The sequence below is a fragment of the Lepisosteus oculatus genome, chromosome 12 (genome assembly GCF_040954835.1).
Source record: "Lepisosteus oculatus isolate fLepOcu1 chromosome 12, fLepOcu1.hap2, whole genome shotgun sequence".
NCBI classification, from domain to species: Eukaryota; Metazoa; Chordata; class Actinopteri; order Semionotiformes; family Lepisosteidae; genus Lepisosteus; species Lepisosteus oculatus.
In genome coordinates, this window is record NC_090707.1 from 22,345,274 (window position 1) to 22,370,445 (window position 25,172).

General features: G+C 34.6%; 1 protein-coding gene across 11 annotated transcripts in view; it reads left to right on the top strand.

The window, feature by feature from the left end:
- Nucleotides 1–25,172, top strand: part of tns1b (tensin 1b) — a 254,799-nt gene that overhangs the window by 97,857 nt on the left and 131,770 nt on the right. For 10 of the 11 annotated variants that reach the window (XM_015359171.2, XM_015359174.2, XM_006636697.3 and 7 more), the window contains exon 3: nucleotides 9,450–9,487. In XM_015359171.2, the coding sequence (XP_015214657.1) occupies nucleotides 9,450–9,487 (38 nt within the window). Of the gene's footprint in view, nucleotides 1–9,449; nucleotides 9,488–17,696; nucleotides 17,785–25,172 lie in introns of those variants that run through there. The other variant, XM_015359181.2, reaches the window with a different exon arrangement.

The following is a 25,172-nucleotide window of genomic DNA, read 5'->3' on the forward strand; positions in this document are numbered from 1 at the left end:
AAATAGGAAAATTTTGTGAATATTTAGTTTTAACTCTCATTACTTAAGAAAAAAAGAACATTGCATAATGACATTTCCAACCATTTTAAACAGTTATGAATTTGTGTGTAACTCAATGGAAACATATGACATGCACACAGGCATGTTCAGTCTAAATGGTGAATTACATTACATTATACTGTAGTTGTACAGCTTTTTTTTTACACTTTTACGTTTGTGATATACTGTACTGTATATATTGATTCCAAGGAGCATGATTATTCATGGTAAAATTGGCTTTGTGCTACTTTTTAAAGAGGTTAGGACTTATAATAATAATATAATAATATATAATAATAGTTTTCTTTTATTTTACTATTATATTTTTTAATTACTATCAAATTAAACATATTTGATATTATTTTTTACATTTTAACCAAATGACACATTTGACTCATTGGTGCATTAGCTTAATTGTGAATAACTGAAAAATGTGTACCCAAGCCTGAAAAGCTGGAAAAAGTGCCCAGACCTTACATTCTTTTTGCATTACTGCCATCTTCTGGGCTTTTAATGATTTTTTGAATAACTCTACATCGTATGCTACATTCTTAGCATAGTTTTCAATTTCATTCCTATGGAACTTCTCTCTTCTGTTTTTTGCTTCAGATAAGTTTTTAAGTACAGGAAAATTGATTAAAGTTTCTGTTTATGGCATATTTATTTTTTCTTTTATTTCCACAAAATGTTGAATGTGACATAATTGGTGTAATAGAGTTTCAGAGCTGCAGTCATTCAGAGATGTTAGCTGAACTGTGACTAACTAAACATAAGGTGAAGGAGAAAACACTAACTCATTGTGGGAGTATTTGATACATTATCATTCCTACCAATGTTTGCTCATCATAAAGTGGTTGCCTGTTAATTTGATATTAAGATCTTTAAGTCAGAAATATGAGGGAGCAAATTTTTATTAGCTGATAATGTCCTATATTCTGAATTTTTTTACAACAATAATACTTTAACAAGGGTATTTTTAATACCAAGGACTCAGAACAGAACATAGTCTAAACGAGCAAGCAGATTAATTCCAGTACATGCATCAATGATCACTGGTAATTAAGGGCCAACTGGAATAAATCCAGCAAACACATTGGTCCTCTAGGACCAGAATTGAGAACCAGTGCTATTTTGCATTAATACATTTCCAATTATACAAATAATAAGAAGGAATTTTTGTTGGTCATTTTGCCATTTTAATAAATAATCTCACACAGAAAATTACTTGTCTAGAAAAAGTACTTTCCTAAAACTTTTTTTTTTAAATCTACTTTTTTAAAACTTAGATTTTACACTTTTAATATAAAATCCATTCCACTTAAAGGTATGATTACCTTTTGTTTTTTGATCTTCTGTAATTTATCCTTAATTTCACTTTAATTAATTTCAAGACATCATAACATTTTTATATGTCAGTTTGGCTGCTTAATTTATATAAATGTTGAATATACATCATCAGAGTAATGTAAATTGTGGTTTGCTGCATTGCATTATTTTTTCTTAGTGGGATAAGATTACTACTGTTCTAGATTTGGGTAGTGTCAAGATGTCTCTGTGACTGCTCCTTTTCATTCTGTTACTGCTGTCAGATTGGGAGGATTACCTGAGACACAGGGAACACCAGGTGTGGGGTCAGAGAGTTTACCAATGGATTAAATATCCTTCTCTTTGAAAGATAAAGGAGATGTTTTAACACAACTTCACTCATGCACAAATCCATGGTCCTCACTTCAAAAAAGGAAAAGTTTATCTCAGCAATTTAAAACTAAGAACAAAGTGTTTTTTAAACCATCAGTTGCTTGTAGATGAGACTGGCAGAGCACACATGAATGCCTTTCTGGTAGGCTATTATGAAGGAAGAGTAGAGGAGGTTTAGAGTGCTTAATATTTGGAATGTTCCCCTTCAGGAAAGAAGTATATGCATTGATGACTATATAATAGTGGAAGAATGGGTGTATGTGCAAGATGAAAATATTTTCAGACACTTTTGAAGACCACTGAATCTCTTAATACACCATTTTCAGAAGCATACGTACTGTACATTGTCCACAGGATGGCAGCAGAGTTTAAAAAATACTCAAACATGATCTTACTTTCATAGCTTACTAACTATCATAGCTACAATAGGCTATGTTAATTTTCTTCTACTTTAGACATGAATATCACTTATGTTTTTTATCTACATCCACATTATACAATGTTCTGGTTTTATGTTCATGTTTTCCTAGTCTTTTGGTACATGTTCATAGCACAAAGCAAAATTCTGATGATCAGGGTCACAAAGCAGCTGGTCTTAATAAAATGCCCTTTTCATTGAAAAGGCATGTCAGGACCACATTTGAAATAAAATGCATGGTTCATGATGCAAAACTGAAACAATGCATAGCCTATAAATGGGTTGAGAGACCTCCAAAGAAAATTAGGTTTCATCTTAAGTAGCAATGGTGGACCAGTACAGTATGTGACATTTTTACTTCTGGACCATCATTTCCAAATCAATGTTACCACATGATAACCATGAACACTTTACTGTAGGTAACATCCTTCAAATTTGATATTGAGCTGATATCCTAATGTCTTCGTCATTAATAATTCCAAGGTTCATAACCACAATGTGTTAGCTAAATTTCACTTTGGGTTTGCACAATCCACCCTACATAACTTCTGCCTTATTTCAATTGGTGAAGAAACATATTACTTCTCCTTTATTCTGTCCGTAGTGCATAGTGGGGCTGCCAGCACATAATGGCTACCATGTGTCACCCACATCAGTGCTTTACTTCTGTACTGGACATACACTATACTGTACATTCAAGGATTATTATTAATGTCCTTCCCTGCTTGAATGGAATGTATACATTTTGTCTCAGTTGACAGGAATTCTGTTGTCAAAAGCTACTAATGTATACAACAATTTTCTGTTGTGCATCGTTGTAGTCTAAGAATCTTGTTTCAGGACTCCCAAGTGTGCACAACGCCTCAAAACAAAGAGAGTGTAAATACTTTTGACCACTAATATGTTACTGTTTTTTTTTACCGGTCATCCGATCTCTAAGCCGTACGTGAAATGTTGGATATGGAAGGGAAATGGCTCATTAACTTTGCAGTAGATAGGAGAGTCTGTCTCTTGGCAATTCATCTGGGAAATCCCAAATCCTGCAATAGCCAGAAGTTTCTAATTAACGTCATGGAATTATTCTTTGTTCATCTGTTTAGCTTCAACTACAATGTAAGTAAAATGTGATGCTGTGTATCCAGATTAAACATAATTACAATATCTGAAACATTCTTTTCATTTCTAAAATATTTTAAAATTATAATTACTACAATCACATTATAGAATACATGTAAACTTTGTATACTTTTAAGTTCTCCTTAAAGATAAAATAAAAGTAGCTATGATACTAATGTTTAAGCACACATTTTTAGGATGGTACTTCTCAAAAACATTAATGTTAGAAATGCCTCAAAGTCAATACCATGTAACAGTATGCAAAACTGATACAAGATAGAACACATCTGAGGAAAGTTATTTAAAAAATCACAAGTTCTGTCAAGGAAGAATGGCAGGTTTTTTTATTTATGAATATAAATTTATGAACATAAATGTAACATTTTTTCATTTTAACAATGTAGCTCAAATTTACTGCTGCAATATGTAAGATTCTAGAACTGTTCAGTGATAGCTGGGTGTTCTATTACATTTTTTAATTTTTTACTACCATACACTACATCCCTTGCTTCAAATTAAAGCAGATTTGGAGTTGAAATTAGTCATTCAGAAGAATTCAGGCCTGGCTGGCAATTGCTATATCTAAGTAAATTGAACAGAGGACTTGTCCAGTTAGGCCCAGCTCACACAGTTTAATCTTGGACCACCCAAGTCAGAACATTTAAAAGCCACTGACCCATTCTAGCTGCGGTTAGTGAAGTTGCAGGAATGCAGACACTTGGAGATTTTATATATGGTTAGAAACTGAAGCACTCTTGGACTCAAAAGTGTAGTTCTTCAGAGGGAAAAACATGACTCAATATGGGTAGAGCTTGTCCATTATTGAATCCACATAACATGTACAGACGTGTGGCTTCTCTCAGTTTTTTGTTTGCTAGTATGCAATAGTGAAGGCAGTTACAGTTAGCCTGGACTCTGACTTAAGCCAAAGGAAATATTAAACTCATTTTTACTGATTGTGCTCTCTTTGCAGTCAGTATTAGTCCGTCCCAGAGGGATGTAAGTCCATTATAAATGGCCTCAGTAAGGAAATGCCTGCATTCTCCCCCTTACCACATTCCGTAAATCCTGACTCAGATATGAAACAGCTCTCTTTGGCTATAATCCTTTCAGACACAAGGTACAAACCAGCCTGCCCCCCTTCCATATACAGTACATGTATGTTTATGTAAAAACCCTTGATTTCCTAACAAGGTAAGGTCTGATTAAGTCAATAGAGCTATTTTTTTAGCACCCAATATGGCGTTTTCCTCGCCTGCTTAGTTGTGTTTTGTTAAAGAGCTTGGTTTGTGCTGTTAAAATCAAGGCTTACATTTCAATGGTCTTATTTTTGGAGACGAGGGAGGAGCGAAGACCCTGATTTGTGGTTTGGAGACCATCTTGTTATCAAAGTCATATATGCTTTTGTCTAAAAAAACAGGGGTTGTTGTAAGGAGTTGTCTATATTTCTTTATAATTTATTGTACATTATGTATTCTGTCTTGACCATTATTAATGTTTCTAACACATGACTGGGATTTTTGGGATCCTAAATGAGGCTTTTTCAAAATGTAGCTCTTGTTACAGTTCTAAAGAATACACTGGTTAAACAGTGAAAGTACACTCCTAAATACTGAAATTACAAAGGTAAAACATTTTAAGAATTGGTATATTAGAAGTGAAAAGTGTAAATGCCGTCTTTGTTGAAATTTCAGTCTTGGAACTAGAGACTTCAGTTTCAATACTCTCTTTCAGTTTTTCTATTGCATTTTATGAAATATCTCATTATTGTAAGCTTTAAAGAGATTTCATCATTTGGAGCCCCTTTCTTTACTGTTTTCACCCTTGGGATGTGGAATTATAGTTCTTTTTTATTGTAAAACAGATCAACCCCCCTTATCCTGATTGTCTGCTGAGGCACTGTTATCTAAAGTCTGTTTATCCCTTTGTTTACAGTTTACACTCAAATGAGCACCATTACACAACACCAGCGTGATGTTAAAAAAAATACACAGAAACCAGACAGAAAAAACAGATGTTTTTTAATGAGAATCACTAAATCTGTAATACAGTAATACAGTGATCACTGTAATATTTAATAACAGTGATGACAGTAGTATTTACATCCTGTGGACGTGATAACAGTGGTCTTATTTTTATCCTGATATGATTGGCAAAGATACTTCTTTGTTCATAAGAGACATTCCTTATTGTGGAAGGATAATCTCTTCTGCTGTTACAGCACTCAGTATTTGCGTTTGTACCATCTTTGCTGCCCATTGACATTTATACTAATTACTAAAGCAGTGCACTGCGCAACACACTGAACATGCTGAAAGTTTTGTAAAATATGAGCAAAATAAATTGAGATTTATATTCAGATTTTGGAGGCGTTAAAACCTGAATTTACCTATACTGTATATAAATATAATGTTTCTAGTTGATTTGCATTGAATTTTGGTTGATCTGATCTCAAAAGACCATGCAGATATCTGTGGCTCCCTTCTACTTACATCTGATTGAGGGAAAACAAACCCCAGACTTCCCTTCAACTTGGCAAGCCGCAGAGCATTGGCTCAGTTCAGAAGCCGAATTTTCCAGGAGTACAACACTACCCAGAACTCCAACTCCAATCTCCTTTTCAACTGGGTTCACGCTCTTTTTACACAACTCTCCATCTTTGAAACTTTCACTCTTCACCCGGACTATTTGGTGATCAGCTCACTCATTCACCTTAAGGCCTTTTGTTTTACTGCACATACTGGCCTTCTCTTAGCAGTCAGCCTTGTCTATTCTTGCACCAATCCATAGTCCACACCAATTGCAACTCTTCCCTATCTGAACCAGACATCAGTCCTACAGCTGTTTCCTGCTCCCAACCTGTAACACCAGTCTGACATTTCCATACACCATTGCAATAGATTTGCTCACTGGAATTGTTATGATGTCATTCTTCTCTATGGGCCAATCCTGATGACATCAGCCCCCTACAGAGCATCCATGCCCCCTTCGACAGTGCCAGCCTCACCCACCCTTTTCCTGTCTTCTTTTTCTGTCCATTGGTTTTCATGTTTAAGTGTTCTACCCACTGCAACTTCATCCCCAACACTTTGTGTTTTTGTCTTTTTATCATACCTACCTCTTTCTGATAAGGATCCAGGGTGCCCATGGCATGTGTCTTCATTGGGTTTGAGTTCCATATTAACAGCGTGATCTTTTGTGTATCTTAGTTGTGGCTCATGTGTCAACAAAACCCCACCTTGACCCTGCTCCAGCTGTCCTGGTCCCTCGGTTTTGGAAAATATCTCCCAGTTTCGCTTGAAAATTCTTAATTGGCATTTTGCAAGCAATATTGCTGTTTTTTGTGAGTTTCTTCCTGTGGTGAATGTCTAAGTGATCCAGCACCACAGCTGGCTAACTGCTCATGAATGCAGGGGAGGGGTTCTGACAGCTTCATCTTCATGAATGGGTTGTTATTATGTGAACAAGGCAACCCTGATTCGGAAAATGATCCTCCAGAAATTCTGCAGTGTGGAACCCGAAACAATTTCAAATATACTGTACTAGGAAAACTGAGAAATGATTGCTTTCTTGTCTTTCAGACTGCATCCCAAGCCATATCTAAGAACAGAAAGCTGTTATTGTTATTGCTGCATGACAGGATTTACCATTTTAGTTGCTAGAATCCCTGATAAATCAGAGATTGTTACGTTTAATGTTACGTAAATTAGTGAGCTGTCATTAATGATCTGTCTCATTTGCAAACAATCATACCAGCACTAGTCTAGAGTGAATCTAATTGCTTTGTGTAAAAATCACTGGATGTTTTTTTTCCCATTCTGTTTCTATAAATGATTTTAAGAACATGCACATTGCAATATAAGCACAAGTTTTTCAAAGTTACGGGGTGTCTGATTTTCTAAGTAATGCATTACTCTTTCTCCGCTCATTACCTTTAATAGTGTTATGAAATGTTGCTGCTGTTAAGAACATGTTCCTTGGCATTTAGCTACTGCTAATGACATTGTTTAATAGTGTCTGCAACATGGATACAGAGCAGCGAAATGCATTTTGTTTTTCTTGGCAGAACATATCCTTACTCACACATTTTGTGTGTTCATGACTTTGCTACAAGCGTCGTGCTGACAGACTGTTCATGCTGTCAAAACCAGAAATCAAATTAAGTACAGATACTGACGTATGTTTTTTGTCAGGCTGTTTTTCCATACTGCAAATCTGTCCATTTCTGAATTCCCCTGATAGGTTTGCACATCGGTAGAAGACACTTTTTCAGATAAAATATTACGACACATACAGTATGTATGATATACATTATGATTTAATTATCATAAAGTAGGTTGCTAAATAACATATCAGCTGAATCAGAATCAAATTACAGTCAGATAAGCAGCCTAATGAGTGTGGGACAAGACATAATTTATTAAATTTGCAATGCTATCTCCACATACAAACTCATACTGTACAAAGTAAAAACATTTTTAACAATAATACTGTATGATAATACTGGGGGTGCTTGAGCACACACTTTGTCTGAAACCATAGTCCAGAGTACTTTTAGTACAGTGATTTAGTTAAATCAGACAGATATTCACAGCTAATTCTCCCCAGATTGTACAGTGGGAGCATATCCAATTTAGTTGAAGACTCACAACCAATAAGAATAAATTAAAAAAGAACATGGAAAAACAACAATCAGTCTGGATATGGTGCCACAGTCAACGCAGAAACTTTACCACAATCCCATAGATCAGAAGCACTTTTTAACTTTGTCTCAGGGCAAGCATAGCTTTCAGGAGGTTTTGATACTATGAAAATATCATGTGAACTAAAAAAGTATGCGTATGTTTGGCAAATAAAAATTCCATGCTGTTCCTCCTGTCATGGGAAATGTACTCCAGCAATGAAGCTGGAAGGTTTTTGCATTTAATGAACAAAAAAAAAGATTTAAAAAATCTTCCCTGAAATGATAATATGCAATTAAAACCCTTAAAACCCTTTGCAGAGGTTTTATTTTGTTAATAAGCAAATCTTTAGTCACACACACTGCGTACAATATACTGTATGCTACACAGGTATTTTTTAAGATTATTTTCAAAAAGAGTTACCTTTGTCTGAGAGCAACATAAACAGAGTCACTTATTGTACATGTAAAAGACAGAATAAGATGTTTTTTGTTATTTAAAATTTAAAATGGATTATAATTTTACATAATTGGGAGACCATATACATTCTAGGTTGCTTCTGTCCAAAGTCAGCATACTTTATGAATTTTCACTGATTGTGACTTCACTCAACAATTTAGTACCCAAAAACAGATTCCACCTCCCCCCTTCCATTTTTAAATGATTCAACCTGATGAAATCAAGATAAAGAAACTACAGTATAAGATTAATATATAGAAGTTTGGCTTGAGAAGTAGGGCTGTTTGATTTTAAACCTTTTTTTTTAAAAAGAAACTACAATTCCTTTTAAAGGTTCTCTGTTTCTGGTGTTCCCTCCCACGTACCATAGACACAGCACTGTGAGTTGTAAGCGACTGTTCAAGAACAATATGGCCAGTATTTTCCTGGGGTCTGAAACCCTGATCTTGTGAATGTACCTGTGTGGGTTGGACTTGGAGTCAGGCCAGTGTAATGGAGGCTGAGGAGGGTTGAGATCAGATAGCCTACTGAGACTTATCTTTGTGCAGCAGACATCTCACAGAGCACTGGCTGTCCCTCTCCTACAGTCATTTGAGCAGTGAAGCAGCTACAACAGTGTGGGTATAATTGGGTCTCTAGGGTTGTTTTGCATTTTATGACTCCAAAGGGAGATTACAGGAACTTGGACATAGTACATTTAAAGCATGGGAAAAAAATGTTAATGTAATTTAAATGAACAAAGCAAATTGTGTAAATTAAACTAGGTGGTGGCCTTGAGATATTTAGTTATAAAGAAAAATTGTTGATTATTATAAATATCATATACCATAAAAGCAGTTAAAACTGGAATTAGTCTTTTGGAATACGATGACACTAGAACTTCACAAAAATGGCTGTTGGTGGATATGGATATTGATCATTCTCTGTCTGAATAAAAAATACTTAGAATTGAAAATACAGTAGCTACAGCAAAGGTTTGAACATATTTTTTCTACAGATGAAAACGCAATTAACATGTTTCTTCTTTCTTCCCCCAGTGTGCCGGTTATCATGCCACAAGAAATGTGAGGTGAAGGTAAGACCAAGAAATATCTCCATTATTAATTTCTGAGAGATTGTGGTTAGACACCTGTTTTACCTTACAGTCTTAACAGTCCTGATCCGATGACTTTGAGATTTACCTAGTGGTATGATTATTTGTTTCTGCTTCTTGTTGTTGGTGCAAATTATGGAAAGGCTGAACCCTTGAGGGCTGTACTCAATAAAGCAAAACATTATTTAAGTCAAGAAGCCTCAAGTTAGAAAAATCCCTGTCAAAAGAAATGCAACGCTGGACTAATCCAATATTTTAAACATACAGGTTAGATAAAGTCATAGGACATAATGCAGAATTAGTACACGGTTTCGGTTTTAAAGTTTGCACTCTATCAAAATCCAAAAATAGCAGGAACTTTCTCAGCATTAAGATAATCCTGGAAGTACTGATACTTTACATACTGTAGACATCATCAGACTATATCCTGTGGGATGTTCTCTAAATCTTCCTGTTTAGTGCAGTAAGTTGACAACAGTTTTTTTTTCCTCTTGATGGCACTATTGAGTTGGTCCCACAGATGTTCATTGGACTCAGTCCATGAAATGAGTTGGCCAGGGCACAACGTACTAGGGCACAACAAAATTATTTTGTTGAAATAATCCAATGTCATCCAAGTCCTATTGGCTCTTGCATTCTTCCGCTGGAAAATCAACACTCCCAGATAGGTCTGCAAAATGGAAGATTCAAGGTCTTTGAAAATGAAGAGGTTAAAAGATTAAGCTTTAAAATTATGTTTGCCCTCAATCTTCACTTTGCGTAAAGAAGATTCAGTCTTAAATTGTTTTACTTTCATTCACCATTTGATTGGCTTCAACAATACAACAGTAACGATAATGTTCACCATCCCTTCTCTAAACATGTTGTCTTCTATCAGGCCTGTCAAGTGCAAAATAATATTGATCAGTAAATAAAACTTCACCTTTCTCTCTACAACCACCTTAGAGCTTCTGGGGCCCAAAGAAGATGGCAATTTCACCTCTCAGTTTTTGACTTTAATGCTTTACAGCTTTTAAGCATGTTTATGTATTATGTACATCATTTTTATTTAGATGATCAGCTGAAATAATGTTGTTCTTGATTTCTGCTTTGTGGAAATTCTCAGTATTTTCTAATCCCCAAAATACAAATCTAGAACTCAAAAAACCTATGGGTATTTGAAATAAAAACAAACTAAGCATATACTAATTGATTGCAATTTTTTGTTTGTGTTATACATCAGTCTTTGTAATTCAGAGTTAATGTGTAATAAATACTCAGCTCTTTTCAGGAAGATGTGTTTTTCAATTTGTAGTTTGGACATGTGGCTCCTAAAGGTCAGCCTAGGTCTTTACCAATTAAGCCAATTGGGATGCACATCAGAAAGGATTTTTGATCAATCAATTAATATAACTAATAGGGGGATTTTTGGCTGAATGGTCGTTCAATATCATTGGTGCTCTAGGACTTGGAAACTCAATTTCGTATATTTATGCAATAATTGGTAATTAAATGATGCATTGCAAATACTCCCCTAAAAACAGGTTTCTCTTGCTTTCCTGATGTCTTGAGTAGACTAGAAAAGAGTTACTAAATAGTTACTAAATGAAAATAGTTAAAAATGTAGCTTGATTAATTTTTAATTAATAATGACTATACTAGTCAGACAAAGTTTGGTATCTACAGTCAACCATCAATAATAGTGGCTATATTACAAGTTATTTTGGTATTTGTTTCTAGATTTTTTTTTTACTTTACAATCAGTTTATAGTTATTAAGCATATTTGTATTACCTATTGTTTTGTATAGTGTGTGTCTTTAATTCCAGCAAGCCCAGAGGTGTGAATCTCCCAACAAGTGCGGCTGTTCCACATGCTGTTTGGTTTGGCTGAACCTTTGCATGTTTGAGTTCACCCTTCCTAAAAATATATTCACTATGTTTCTCTTTTGCCTGAGGGGTCATAAAAGATGTTCTGTTATGAAGCAAGCAATTAAAAGAAAGTGAGCAATGAGGGAAGGCGTGGGGGTTGAAAATACTGCCTTTTGCTGGGATAGCGTTTTAGAGAAATTTTAGTTTGAAAGATTTCCCCATCTGGCATCCATTAATGAAATCATAGCAGTTTGAAAGACTATGTAAGTTGCCAGCACTACCTACTACTCTGCCCCTTTGGTCTCCCACAGGAAATTCCAGGGGTCCAAAGTGGCTGAGCTACAAGAGGCTGAGAGTTCATGACAGGCAGAGTTGTACCTCTGGATTTTCTCAGCCGTCTGGACCCCATGTTTCAAAAATGACTTCATTAGGCTACTTTGATTTTGTAAGCTTACTTTTAGCTTTCATACAGTCTCTTGTCTGTTTGCAGTGGTGCATTCATCTGTTACTTATTGAAATAAATAATTTAGATTTGCACTCTGACGTCAAAATAGTGGCAAGGGCTTGAAGAACGCAAGAAAAGAAAAAAATACAAAGCTATTACACTGAAAGAAATTCACCACATTTAAATTAATATGTTTATTTGCTTAGCAGACCGCCTTAAGCTTGAAAATGTTTGTGAACACCTTAGTATTTTCACATATTTAACATACTATACTTGAAACCTAAGATGTTATTTGACCTTAATCTAAGTAATAATAATAATAATAATAATAATAATAATAATAATAATAATAATAATAGATAAAGTTAACCTGATGATACTGATTCTGATACATGATACTGTTTCATCATTTATTTATTCTCAAATGCTGCAACATTCAATATCCATGTGTGCTAAAGTATGTGAATCTTTAGGTTCAGTAACTGGTGGCGCCTGCTTAAGCAGCAAGGACAACAGCTAAACATTTCCTGTAACCATTGATCAGTCCCTAGCATCAGATTTGAGGAATTTTGGCCCATTCATCCTTACAGAACTCCTTACACTCTGTGACTTTTGCTTGCTGTCTTGCATGGACAACTCGCTTCAGTTCCTCCCACAACATTTTGATAGGGTTTCAAAGGTCCAAACTTTGACTAGGTCATTGTAAAATGCAAAATGTATTCCGAAGCCATTCTTTTCTAGATGTACAGTACTTGTATGTTAAAGATCATTGTCTTGCTGTAAGACCTACTTTTGATGCAGCTTAAGGTTCTGGTAGAATGTCAGTTCTCCTCTAGAATCTTGTGGTACAATGTAGAATTCAAACTTGTATCAGCGATGGCCAGCCACCCAGATCTTGAGGCAGCAAAGCAGCCCCAAACCATCACAGTCCCAGAAAATGCTTGGGATGAGGTTCTTCGGTTCTAAAGCAGTTTTTGGTTTCTGCCAAACATACAATTTCTTAGTTAGTCCAAGAGTTCTAACTTTGACTGGTCTGTCTAGAGAATATAGTTCCAGTAACCTTGTAGGCCATCTGTTGCCCTCCATGGCTTACCTCAGATGGGCAGCAATGTTGGATAGCAGTGGTTTTCTCCTTGCTGTCCTTACACGAACACTATTCTTGTTCTGTCAATTCCTGATAGTTATTCAACAAAATTACATTTCTTTTTGTTTCTGAGTGCATATTCAATCTTTGCAAAAAAGCAAAAAAATGCAATATTTATATGTTTTGATAAAACCATGGTAATTTTTCATAAATACTATTACTTCCTCTTCCTTATAAATAGAACATAAGGATATTTTCTCGGCTCCATTCTAGATCTCCGTTCTGTAATGTTAGTTATAATACAGAGTGCTTTTGGATGCTCACACAAAAGGAACAGTATGTAGTTTGAATTACCCTTGAATTACAAAAGCCTAGAGAAAATGCTGATTTTTTAAAGTGTGATGTGTAGAATTACCATACTTTTCTGTATTCTATTAAACACATTAGGAAATTGCTGAATTCCTTTCAGCTTTCATTTGTCTTCAAATCGATCTTATTTCTTGAGAACACAATTCATATATTAACATTCAAGAATAATTTAATGTGTTGTTATTGTTTTTAGAATTGCACATCACATTTAAAGCTTTTTTTTAATGTCACTTGGATAGTGCAGCTGTTTTACTTTGCCTATTCCAAATATCATAATTCAATGCAGTTGCATACGTGTAGCATGCATTACAGCATTTTATTTATCTTTTCTCTTTTTAACTCAATCTTTTAAATCAATTTTCTCTTTGTATCTTGTGCTTAAAAAACTTTATCAGTCAGATTTGAAGAACTGTACTTTGCATGCAAAGTACAATGAAACATACTAAACTGTATTCTCCTTTTCATGTAGTAATACGTTTGTAAAATAACAAGTTTTCCTTAAATAACAGGCTGTAGTAAATTTTAACATCCTTTTTTTTCACAGAAGCTGCTATGTTTCAGTAGTGGCTTTATTGCTGGAATTTAGATGTTTAGTCTCTCAGTGACATATATATATTCAATTAATTTTAATCTGCTGGATTAAATCACTCATTTGGTAAATGCTTAAACACTTTGAATGTCAAACGTTTTGGGGGCTAACTCATTTGGAAAACATCATTTGTCAGCCTTAGATTTTGTTGAAATCATAATGATTTTTTCTTATCAGACTGGCAGGATTTTAACCGGGAATTCTTTCAATTAGTATTGTTTCTAACATTGATGTTTACAGTGATCTGTAAAGAAACTCAGTTCTAAACACCTCTAGGCCCTGTCTAAGAAATAGAAAGAGCAAGCAAAGAGTCTGCATTCTGCCAAAGGAGCATCTATTTCCCATATGGGTAATAATGTGGATGTCTTGAAGAGTGTGTCTTTCAAAATTTCTTTATTTTAAACTTTATAGTCTTTTCAGTGTTTTTAAACTAAACAGTGTCACTGGCTCTGTTCTATAAATGCCAAGAAAACACACCAAATTAATATATTGTTATGCAAACAAACTTCTCAGGGAACGCAGTGTTCATTGTTGGTATTTTTATTGTATTCTTAGCTTTTGTTGTCCAGTGTTTTTATACAACAAAATGCTTGTCTCCTAGGTTCCTTGTCTGGGGCCTGATGGTGAGAAAAGTGGGGGGTTTAAGCTGTATCCAAACTGTTTGTTTGGAGAAGGAAACTATGTCTCAAAGTTAATGATGAGGGGCTGTGAATCTGATCTCATGACTTCTGTGAGAACTTATCAAGGCAATTAATAACCTCTAGAAAATTTTTATTTTTTATTCTATTCCCAAATAATGATACATTTTCAAGAATTAAAGGGAAAACAATGTACTGTGTTTTAAAGCCTGGTATATACTGTACAGGTTCAGGTGGTTAGCTGCGTCAGCATGCGTAGGCTGCAAAGGAACAAGTAATAGGTTTATTCCATGCTGAAAAAAAGAAGAGAGAAAAAACACAATGTTTCGGCTGTGAAGCCTTCTTCAGGTGTCATGAAAATATACTGTACAGTACCTTTTGCAGTTCTGATCTTCTCTAAAACATGCATACCAAAAAGTTGCAAACAAGCCAAGCATGAATAATCTTTCTTGTACAATTACAGTATTACTTAAATAAAGTGAGTGCATAACATTATAAACCTACTTCTCCACATCAGCAACATGTAAATACTGTGCATTCAAATTATACACAGACACACACATATATTAATTTAAATAATTTTACTACTGCTTTACAAGTAATACATACAGTACAACTACTGTATACCCCTCCTTTTTCAGAATGGACTATTCCACTCCCAAGTGTTAAACAAGGATCAAATCTTATCAGATGCTCTTGCCATGTTTGTTATATTTACTATAGTAGATTTGAGTATTTTGTTTTTTTTTTAATTGAAGTAGTGGCTATAGTTAACAATATGGTCATTAAAATGTGACAATTACAAGAGCTCAAACATGTATAATGCAGACTCTCTATCATCATATTTACAACACTTTTGGTCAAAACCCACATGGGGGTGTATCATTGTAAACAGGAAAAGACCATAACAGTGTGAGCAAAGTAATCTCTACAACATGCCTACAGTGTAGTGTTTGAAAGCTCTGGGATTGTGCACAGAGAAACAATACTGATTTTTCTTCCAAAATCCCTGGTCTAAAATAGCTGATACAGACACAGAACTCAACACAGACTAAGGCTTTGGACTGGATACAGATGTGGTAAGAAAATGCAGCACAGGAAACTGTGACTCATTCCCAGTGGGAAAGATGATTTTGTGCTCTCAGATATAGGAGCATTAATCCGCATACAGCCTGTGTTTACACCCAAACACAGATGTGCAAAGCTTGGCTCAACAAAACAACCATTTAACTGTTTGCCACAACAAAAATGTTATTTTTTCACTTGGATAAAATGATGAATATTTGAACTCAGCTGTGAAACTATATGAGTAACATGAAAGTAATAGGATTGTTTTTTCACTCAATGAGTGCTATTGCATACTCTCTCTCAAAACTCTGCAGAAAACCTAGTGATTGCTTTGCCTTAGTGTACTTTACCTAGGTAATGAGACCAGTATAGATGGGATGGCTACACTGAGCTTTGAACAACTATAACAGCTACCTAAACCTGAAAATCTAAGCAAAGTACAGGCACCTAATCCAAAAGTCCATGCTCTTGGCACAAGCGATCTGAATGGTCTAGAGAGACCTTGGGAGTACCTCTACCATAATAGGCTCAGTATGTACTCAGTGAGCCCTGTCACAGTAGCTTCAAATAGATTCCTATTAATTCTGTATTTGCTCAGCAGTGAGTGTTTAAAGACGTCCATTCCCTGCAATGGTATCACATTAGTGGGATCATGGGACTCTGTTTAGTGAGACCTCTGTAACATTCCCTTGAACTTAGTTACACTCATGGGCTAAAACTTGTGCATCTCTTATTATGCAATCAATTGCATTCTGTTTTTCAGAGAACATTTATTGCAGAGCGCTGGCTTTGCTCGGGACATCTGTTAGCATGAGGGACGGTGACTGATGGACTCAGCCCTTAGTTACAATCCAAATATTTTTATAAACACTTTTTTTCGTGCAAAGAGGTCAGATCTATCTATCTGCCTAGAAATGTCTTTCAGGTTTATAGTGTATATTGAAAACACTCTCATTGTGAATTATTGGTATGCACAGGATTTATCCTTGGTTGTTTCACAACACTGAGGGGGGCAAAAACATTTAAAAATACTTTAATTTCTTACTTTTGCATATATAAAGACACGTAACTGTTCTGCCTTTATTATAAGTGAGCCTCTTTAGATGGTTCTGCCATTCTGAACGTTGTAAAAGGGCAAGAGCTAATTAATATCTACAGTACCTAATATCTTTATTTTCTACAGCTCTACTGGAAAATATACTGTTTCAGAAATTCAGCCTTCTGTCTGCCATGTGCTGTATAATAATGTTACATAACCTCACTGAGCATCTTCAGAATAAAAACTGAATATAAACAAATTATTCTGTAACAACATTAAACTACAGTGATATACTGTATTTCTAGGTCATTTGCAGTTTGTTTTGAATGAGGAATGGATATACAGTACAGTAGATCAGTTGAAGGCTCTTCAGAATAAGTTCTATATTTTCTATAATGATGATGTCTTAGGTCTTGTAGTGTAAATATTGCATTAATGTTGTGAATAGCAGTAGTCGTCTGCTTCTTTTGTTTTATTTAAAAATTAGAAAAAGGTGCTGCTTTTCCTGAAAAAGAAGTACTATAGGAATACTTCTGGCCATTATTTATTACAGTACACAGTATCTATTAAAGTATTGTGTTGAGCCTCCAAGCCCTTTTGTGTTCTAGTCATGGACCTGCTGGAAAAGGATTGACTTATCGTTCTTGTTTTCTATTTCCTTAGTAAAAGAATAGTCATTTAATTTGTTGTATCATATCACGTGGCTTGCTGTCTCTCTTGTATATATTGTTGTTTTTATGTATCTATACCCTCCACTAGTAGTTAAATTGCTGAACCACAAACAGAAGTTGCTGTTAAAGCAGTATCATTAATTTTATGTGTTTGTGTGTGAGAACTAAATAAATTGTGTTGTTTTTACGGGGGAAAAAGAGAAAGGCGAGGTTCAAGAGATGTAATCTTTGTTTTGTGCAATAGGGTGTGTGCATGTTGAATTTGGACAGAGTTATGACCCGAAAGTGCATTAATGAGGTGTAGATTTGAATGCTTGGAAGGAAGTGTGAGGAAAGCTGTGTTCCTAGCTCCCTTACAGACTTGCTTCCTCTTTATGAAACCAGGGCCAGTGGAGGAGTGCCTTGTCTGCTTATAAAATTGGACACAGCAGCTTTCGACTATTTGTTAGCTTTCAGCTCTGCATGGAATGCCAGAACTTCGTTCTTGACCGTCTTCTACAGTCTTGCCTCAGCTTCTGAGATGAGAGGTGGGCACTTTAAATTACGCTGTCAGTGATGGTGTGACGCCTTGTAGGAAATATGGTTCAAGAATTATTTGAGGACACCTGTCTTTCTGTATGCAGGTGTTGTTATTATTAAGAAAATATAACAGGCAGTCATATTCCTGATGGATAGAAGAGTTAATCATCAATAATATGAACTAAGCATGTTCCAGTAATAGGGTCTTGAAGGCATTAAGCTACAAGGCTGCGCAATAAATATATTTAATCAATCACCTTAGTAAATGGGCATGCACAGCTGTATGTCTTATTACACTATAGGTTATTGCTTGGTCTCTGTTTATTCTTTACATTTCCATACGAAAACCTGACTCACTTTTGCATGCAGTAAAACAGTTAAATGAAATGCATAGGTGGGTGAATTTTATGTATTAAATGTACTTTCCTTCAACTTGTACCATTACTTCAACTCAATATTGCATACTTTGAAAATTTACCATCATACTTTACTGTGGTACTTCTGAAAAGGTGTTGCATAGCAATGAGAGTTCTTTGTAAGAGCTTGCCATTTGACATTATGTTAACATAAAATAGGACATACATCTGTGAGAATATTAACTATTGTTCTTGGCAAAAGTATTGAAAAGCCAGAGAGAGCATGCAATTGTATTTAATAAAACTACATGTTCATTCTGCTTGTCTATGGGTTTCTAATCCATTTTGTTTTGGGTACTCTTTATGCCATGCCATTGGTTTAGTCCAGAAAGGATACTTTGTTATTAAGAATGATTTATTGCTTTTATATAATTGAGAAACCTTGTTCTGGAATATCAGTGAAATGGTTTAATTATTTCATGGGGTGTAGTCTCAGTTGGTTTGGCATGAAAAGCATAGCTAGCACAGGGAATTTCAATCATCTGCATACGCAGTTAGAAAAAAATGATTTTGGCAATAGTCAACATCTTTGAGATTCATCTGTTTCCTCCTAAGCCTCCCAAGTTAACCCTTTTGGCCCAGGATCAGATTTATAGCTTTTAATTTTTTTCTTATTTTGAACCCTTAGTGCTACATTTTCTGGCCTTTACTGCATTTGACAGACCACTTGTCATGGACAAATCTACCCATCTATCAATCTACAAAATGTCAAGGCATTCCTATTGATTAGAAAAGTAAACAGCTTTTAATGGACACTGTGAAGAAAATATTACTTCAAATCTGTATGGTTTGAAACCTTTCTGTTGGGCAATAGAACTTTATCCTCTAACATTAATGCATTGATTCTATTAGAGTAAGCCCGTCATTTGTACATTTATAGGTCCAGAAATGGGAATGCATCACTTTATAAATATATAACATACAGTATTTACAATAAAAAAGAAACACAATTATTTCTAGATCATGCTACAGTATGTCATTATAGACGCATTTTGAAAATGCATCTACTGTACATAACTTAGAAAAGTTTCCAGTTACTGGTCACTACTTAATTCTTGATGCTGTTTGTACTCAGGCTGAGGGGCTCTTCAGGCTGTAATCTATTGATTTCATCGTGATTACATTATGATTTTAAACCCTAATAGTATTTTCTTCCATAGAGGAATCCCATAAATACAGATGGAGCTTGATAGTAAATGCTGACTTGCAGAAAATTAATTGGAATTGCATTATTAACCATAGTTGGACTGCAAGTTAATCGCTCCATATGTGTGTGAGAAAAGGAGAGAAAGAATTATATAAATCTCCTGGGTCTTGCAAAGAGTTAATGTGCATACTGTTTGTGTCTGAAGGGGCAGCCCCTGTTATTATATGTATGTTTGAGGAGGCAGAGCAATAAATTAAATTGAATAAAGAGTCACAGGATACGATTGCTTTTAAAATCTGCTTTTATTGTTCAGAGGGAAGAAAGCCTGGGATATCATTTAAACAAAAGACTTAGTACTTTGCCTATGCATGTTTTGTTACACAATGGATTTACCTTATCTACCATACTAAAATACGTGATATATACCTCTGTATATTTAGGTCTACATGGAAACATCATCTAAGAATGTCCACTTTTTAACAAAAACTTTTTTTTTGTTAAGACAATAATAATAGTAAGCAATATTTTTATTCTTCCTCAAATCCTACAATGTATTCAACTGACAAAAATCAATATAGGTTCGTTGTTCTTGTAAATCACTATTCTTCAGTGTTACAAATTGAGTACAGTAAGTCCTAGAAAGGATACCATTTGGGAACCTATTGATTTAGCTAATGTTATATATAGTAAACTTGACCTAGACGGGCAAGTTAAAATAAAGCACAGAATAAATGAGTTTATACTTTACAAGATGAAACAATAGATATAAAATCCATTCAGAGAACTGAAATAAAAATGGTATGTAATTGGCACACATGTTCATGAAGTAACCATTTTCTTTCACATGCTTTTGCAGCAAAGCAATGTGAGAAATAGAAAGCAGACTTATTGTTTGTCATTTATTAATTCATATTAAAGCTGCCACCATTCCTATAACAAAGCAAAGCAAAGCATCATCTTCAAAATTGATTGCTTTCAAAATTTACTATATTCTACAATGTGGTAAATAATTATTCAGCCCATTGGTTTTTCTTGAGACACATGTTTATGTTATGATATACTGTACCATTACATTGAAATAGTTTAGTCCAGGGGTTTATTATTTCTAACCTTAACCTCATATCAGCTGCTGTCAGTTTGGCCAAATTACCTTTTGTCTTGTCATAACCATTTGGTTGATTTTGACCTCCAGTTTTCTTAGTTTTCATAGTTGAGAGAAGCCTGTCAATTTGGCTGAGAAGAGCTGTTGTTTCCTCTTCATAGCTGATAAATTGGAGTGACTGCTGGTAAGCAATATGACAAGGTGTTATTGGAAGTGTAGACCTTAAACAGAAACACATGGATAGGTTGAACGAGTTCACCTCGTTTAGAAATGTGTGAACTTTTCTTGGCTGGCTGTGTTTGAATTCCCAGTATAGCTCTCGTCTTCAGTATCAAACCATGATAAAAAAAACATTATATTTTGGCTTGATTCTTATGTTCTTAGTTGTAATTTGCATGAGGTGAGATTTAAAAAATCTAGCTTCTTTCTGCATTGTGCACATAAATAATCCCACAGCATCTGTCAAAGAGATGCATGGACACTGATTTCAGTTTATTGGCTCAATATCAAACTTTTTTTCTTTAATTTCTTAGGAGAAGAAGATAGGGCCTCTTAAGCAGCAACAGAGCATGCAAAAATTGCTATGCTCTGTAAAGTCCAAATTCTCTGTAGAGGTAATAACAACACTGCATAACCTAAAGAAAGAAGTCTTTATATTAGACCTGACACAGAAGAGAAGAGAGTACTGTTTTTGTGTTCATAGTAAAAGTTAACGCTTTTATTAATCAAAATTCCAGAGTGGCATGATAGAAATGGACAGGGACAAGAGAAGATCATAATTCATTTTCACAACATTAAAATATATTGTGAAAAAGCATTGAAGAGAATTAGAAACTAATATTAGAATAAGATCATTATTTTCTATCTTAATATGAAGGAACAACTTCATATTCATCATATTGAAGTTAAAACAGCTAACATTTCTCAGTTTGTCTCATTATTAATGTTGGTTAGGCAACAAAGTGGCATGACAGACAATACTGGTGCCTCACAGCTCTTGGGTTTGTTTTCAGAATGTGCATGTGTGGCATTTGGATGTTTTTAGTGTGTCCATGTGGGTTTTCACCATGTATTCTGGTTTCTTTCCACTTTCCAAAGACATGGCTGGCTAGGTATCTGTAAATTGCATCTCTATGTGTGAGTCCTGCAATGGACTAGACTCCTATTCAGGTTCCTGGCTTTCACTTTGTTCATCTTGGCTCTAACTTGCCACAGTTAATGGTTGGAGGATTCTTACCGTTGGAATAAACACACTGTCAAAGATTTGTATGCCCTTAACATGTTGAATAATCCTAATTTCTCAAAGAATCCTTTAATTGCTATATGACAGCAAATTATATAGAAAGTTTTCTATATGAAAGAAAGTTTTTCAGGCTCACAATACTGCATGGAAATGCATAAGCAAGGGAATGTTTGTTGAGTGAAATTACAATCTACATTAGACGACCTCACAGACATTGGTTTTCACTGCAATATATATTTAATATTGTCTGAGTTCTTATAGCTCTGAATGCAGCATAATGTAAAAAGGATAGAAGCAAATTAGACCTTGTAAAGATAAGGTTTTTCATTTGACTTTTAACTGAGAAAATGATTTAAAGGCAAATTTCCCTCACCTTAAACTGTTATAACAAAAAAGGACATAAAAATACTATTAAAGGAGGATTCAGTAGGAAGCAAGATACTACATTTAGGCACAAATAATTTCACATTTAGTGAGGGCTTCACATTTAAATGGAATAATTAACATTAAGACAGAGTTTTACATTTTGATTTTATACATTGGTGTTACAGAATATAATTCTTCCTCAAAAACAGTCTGAACTATTACACTTTTCCCAAAAGCTCCTCTCATCAATTTCTGTCTAATTTCTGCCTGTGTGTTGAGTCTCCATAACTTTTTACAGTTTTTTACAGATTTTTACAGTTACGCACCTAGCCTTCAAAAACAATTTATTTTAAAACTTGTATTACTTGTATTGTAAAACTTGATTTTTAATACAAATGTCCATGGTTTTTTTTCTATGTGTATCCACATCATTATGTGTTACTTCATCTATTGTTGTTTCTTCATATGTTCTTCATACTGTATGTCTTGACATGGAAAGTGATTTACATTGCATGACAAACTTACAGTAACCTGCAATTTACAAATTTGCCATAAAAGGCAGGTATTAGAGTATGTACAGTTTTAATTAATGAAAAGAAACATTTGTACATGTACTTGCACTGATATCCCAATCTAGCTCAGTCACAAAGTTCAAAGTTATGAAGTCAACAACTGGTGTATGTTCAAATATTTTAAAATTTGCTTGTTTTTAAGACTGCCGGTGTTTTTTAAGTCTAGCAGAAGTTTTTCCTGGCACCATGATACACACGCTAGTATGTTCTTTTGTTTGTTGTTTTCCATAACAGTGTTTTTGATCATGCCCAAACTGGGACATTTCTGGCATTTTGTGTGTTGTGCCTTTTGTTTTTCTTCCAGAGCTAATCTTTTAAAATACACCATTAGTGTACTACTATCTCAGTCTTAATCTAAAGTTGGAACTTGTCCAGTGTCTCTACGATACATTAATTGTGCTCAGAATGTATCAAAGTTAAACCAGTTATAGAAGGTAAACACTGCATAATTTAGCATTTATAATATGGTAAAATCAAACCCTGATTTCACCCTTTTTGAATTCCAGTATTTATCATTTAAAAAATCAGAAACATGCTATGAAAATCAACTCATCTGAAGGACTTTGTCAAGGACTTCAATGCTTATACTGTATGTCTATATACTGTCTTTTTCAGAATGAGTTTTTGGGTGCTAAAATGACCATCAAACATATAGTGGATAATAGGATATAATCATTATGGCATCAATTCAGAAACTGATTATAGATGATAATATATGTTGCTTTACATAAATGTGATTGTTTACAGTAATATGTATGGAACAGTATCCAATCCAATAAAACATTAAATTTAGGATTGTGTCTTGCCTAAAAAAGTTCCAAAAATGTTATATTGTATTTGTAATAACATTGCAAGACATATTAGTCACACAAAATAATTGAATTCTGGAAATCATGAGGGTCAGTCTTGTTTACACCTTGATATATTATTTGAAATACAATCCAACTTAAACAAGTCTACAATCACATTCTACCTTTTTAAAGAGCAATGGAACCTTCCAGAACTATATAGAGACCTCCTAAAGTTTCCTATTCACCTGAGATATTAAAATACTGTAAGACACAGAAGGTGTCATGGTTGAGGTCAGAAAGCACTCTGAAGATTGCAAAAAGATAGCAAATGGTATCCACAAATTAGGGAGGTGGCAAGAAGAAAAATCCACAAAAAGCTGAATCTACCATTTTTGAATGTATTTGTATGACATTTCAGACTAGAAGCCATCATGCCAGGAGGAGGTTGAACATATATTGTATCACCAGGGTCTATAGATACAAGTGGTTTGGGAGGCAACTGTAAGTATAAAACCAATAGTTTGAGATCTCCAAACATAAAGTGGCAACTACTATCCAAAGTCACCTGCATGAATGTGGAATCCGTGGTCAGGTTGCAAAGCCTTCTTAAATGAGGGAAACTGCGTTTGCCAAACAACATCTGATTGACAATTGTAACCATGTCTTATGGACTGATAAGATAAAACCTGAGCTTTCTGGACATGTATTATATTTGGCACAAATAGGTGAAGCTGATGTTAAGAAATCATTCATAACAATTGTGAAATATGGATATATTTCTGAGGATGGTATTTACTTTCATCTACTTGAGCCCTTATTATAATAGGAAGAATCTTAAACTTCAATAGCACTGTACCAAGATATTTTATTTAAACACCAGATTCCCTCTGTCAGCTCAAGCATGGCCAAAAATGGACATGGACAAACTATTAACCGCAGGAGTGTGTATACTGTAAATGCAACTCTCATATTTTCTGGACTAATTAATAATGTCAAATATGGTGCTTTTGTTCCTATTTCATTGGAGGTATGACAAACTCTGGAGTGTATTGTAAGCTTAAAAACATATCAATAAAATAATTATATCTGTGTAATTATATAGTCCTATCCTGATCCCAGTATATGATTTAATGGTGTATGAAGACAAAGGCCATAGTTTTACGCTTGACGAACCTCAAGTACCTTTTAAGCATTTTCTTAAGCTTCAGTAACCTTTGTTAAAGATGTGTTTAAAGGTAAGTTCTGTGTTAGCTGTTTTCTACATGATACTGGCTAACATCTAAAGATGTGTGTTTTGCATCTCCTCAGATTGCAGAAAATATTAAAACGAAATGAAAACATTGATGTGGCACCCTAACCATTTTAAACACACTGGAAAGAATGTAAACATGGAGTGGAATTAGTATGTACTGTATGTAAGCTATGACTCCCAGAAGCAAAGAGGGAGAGGTAATCTATGCTGATTAGAGACAGACTGATTAGAAACAGACAGCTTAAACAGGATAAGGCAAAGCCAGGAGAGGAATCATATTAAATAACATCCATTTAAAAGGTTTGCATGGAGAGAACAATATCAGTGGAGCATAAAAAATCATTTGTCTAGATTACTTATATCGAGAAAATATAAATAGTATCATGTATCTACAGGAAAAATAACATTTTCCGTGAATTAATAATAATATGCCAATTAACAAAAGACAGTGCCAGATCAGGTACAGCTTATATCCATCTTTAGCTCTGTGTTTAGTTACATTGATTT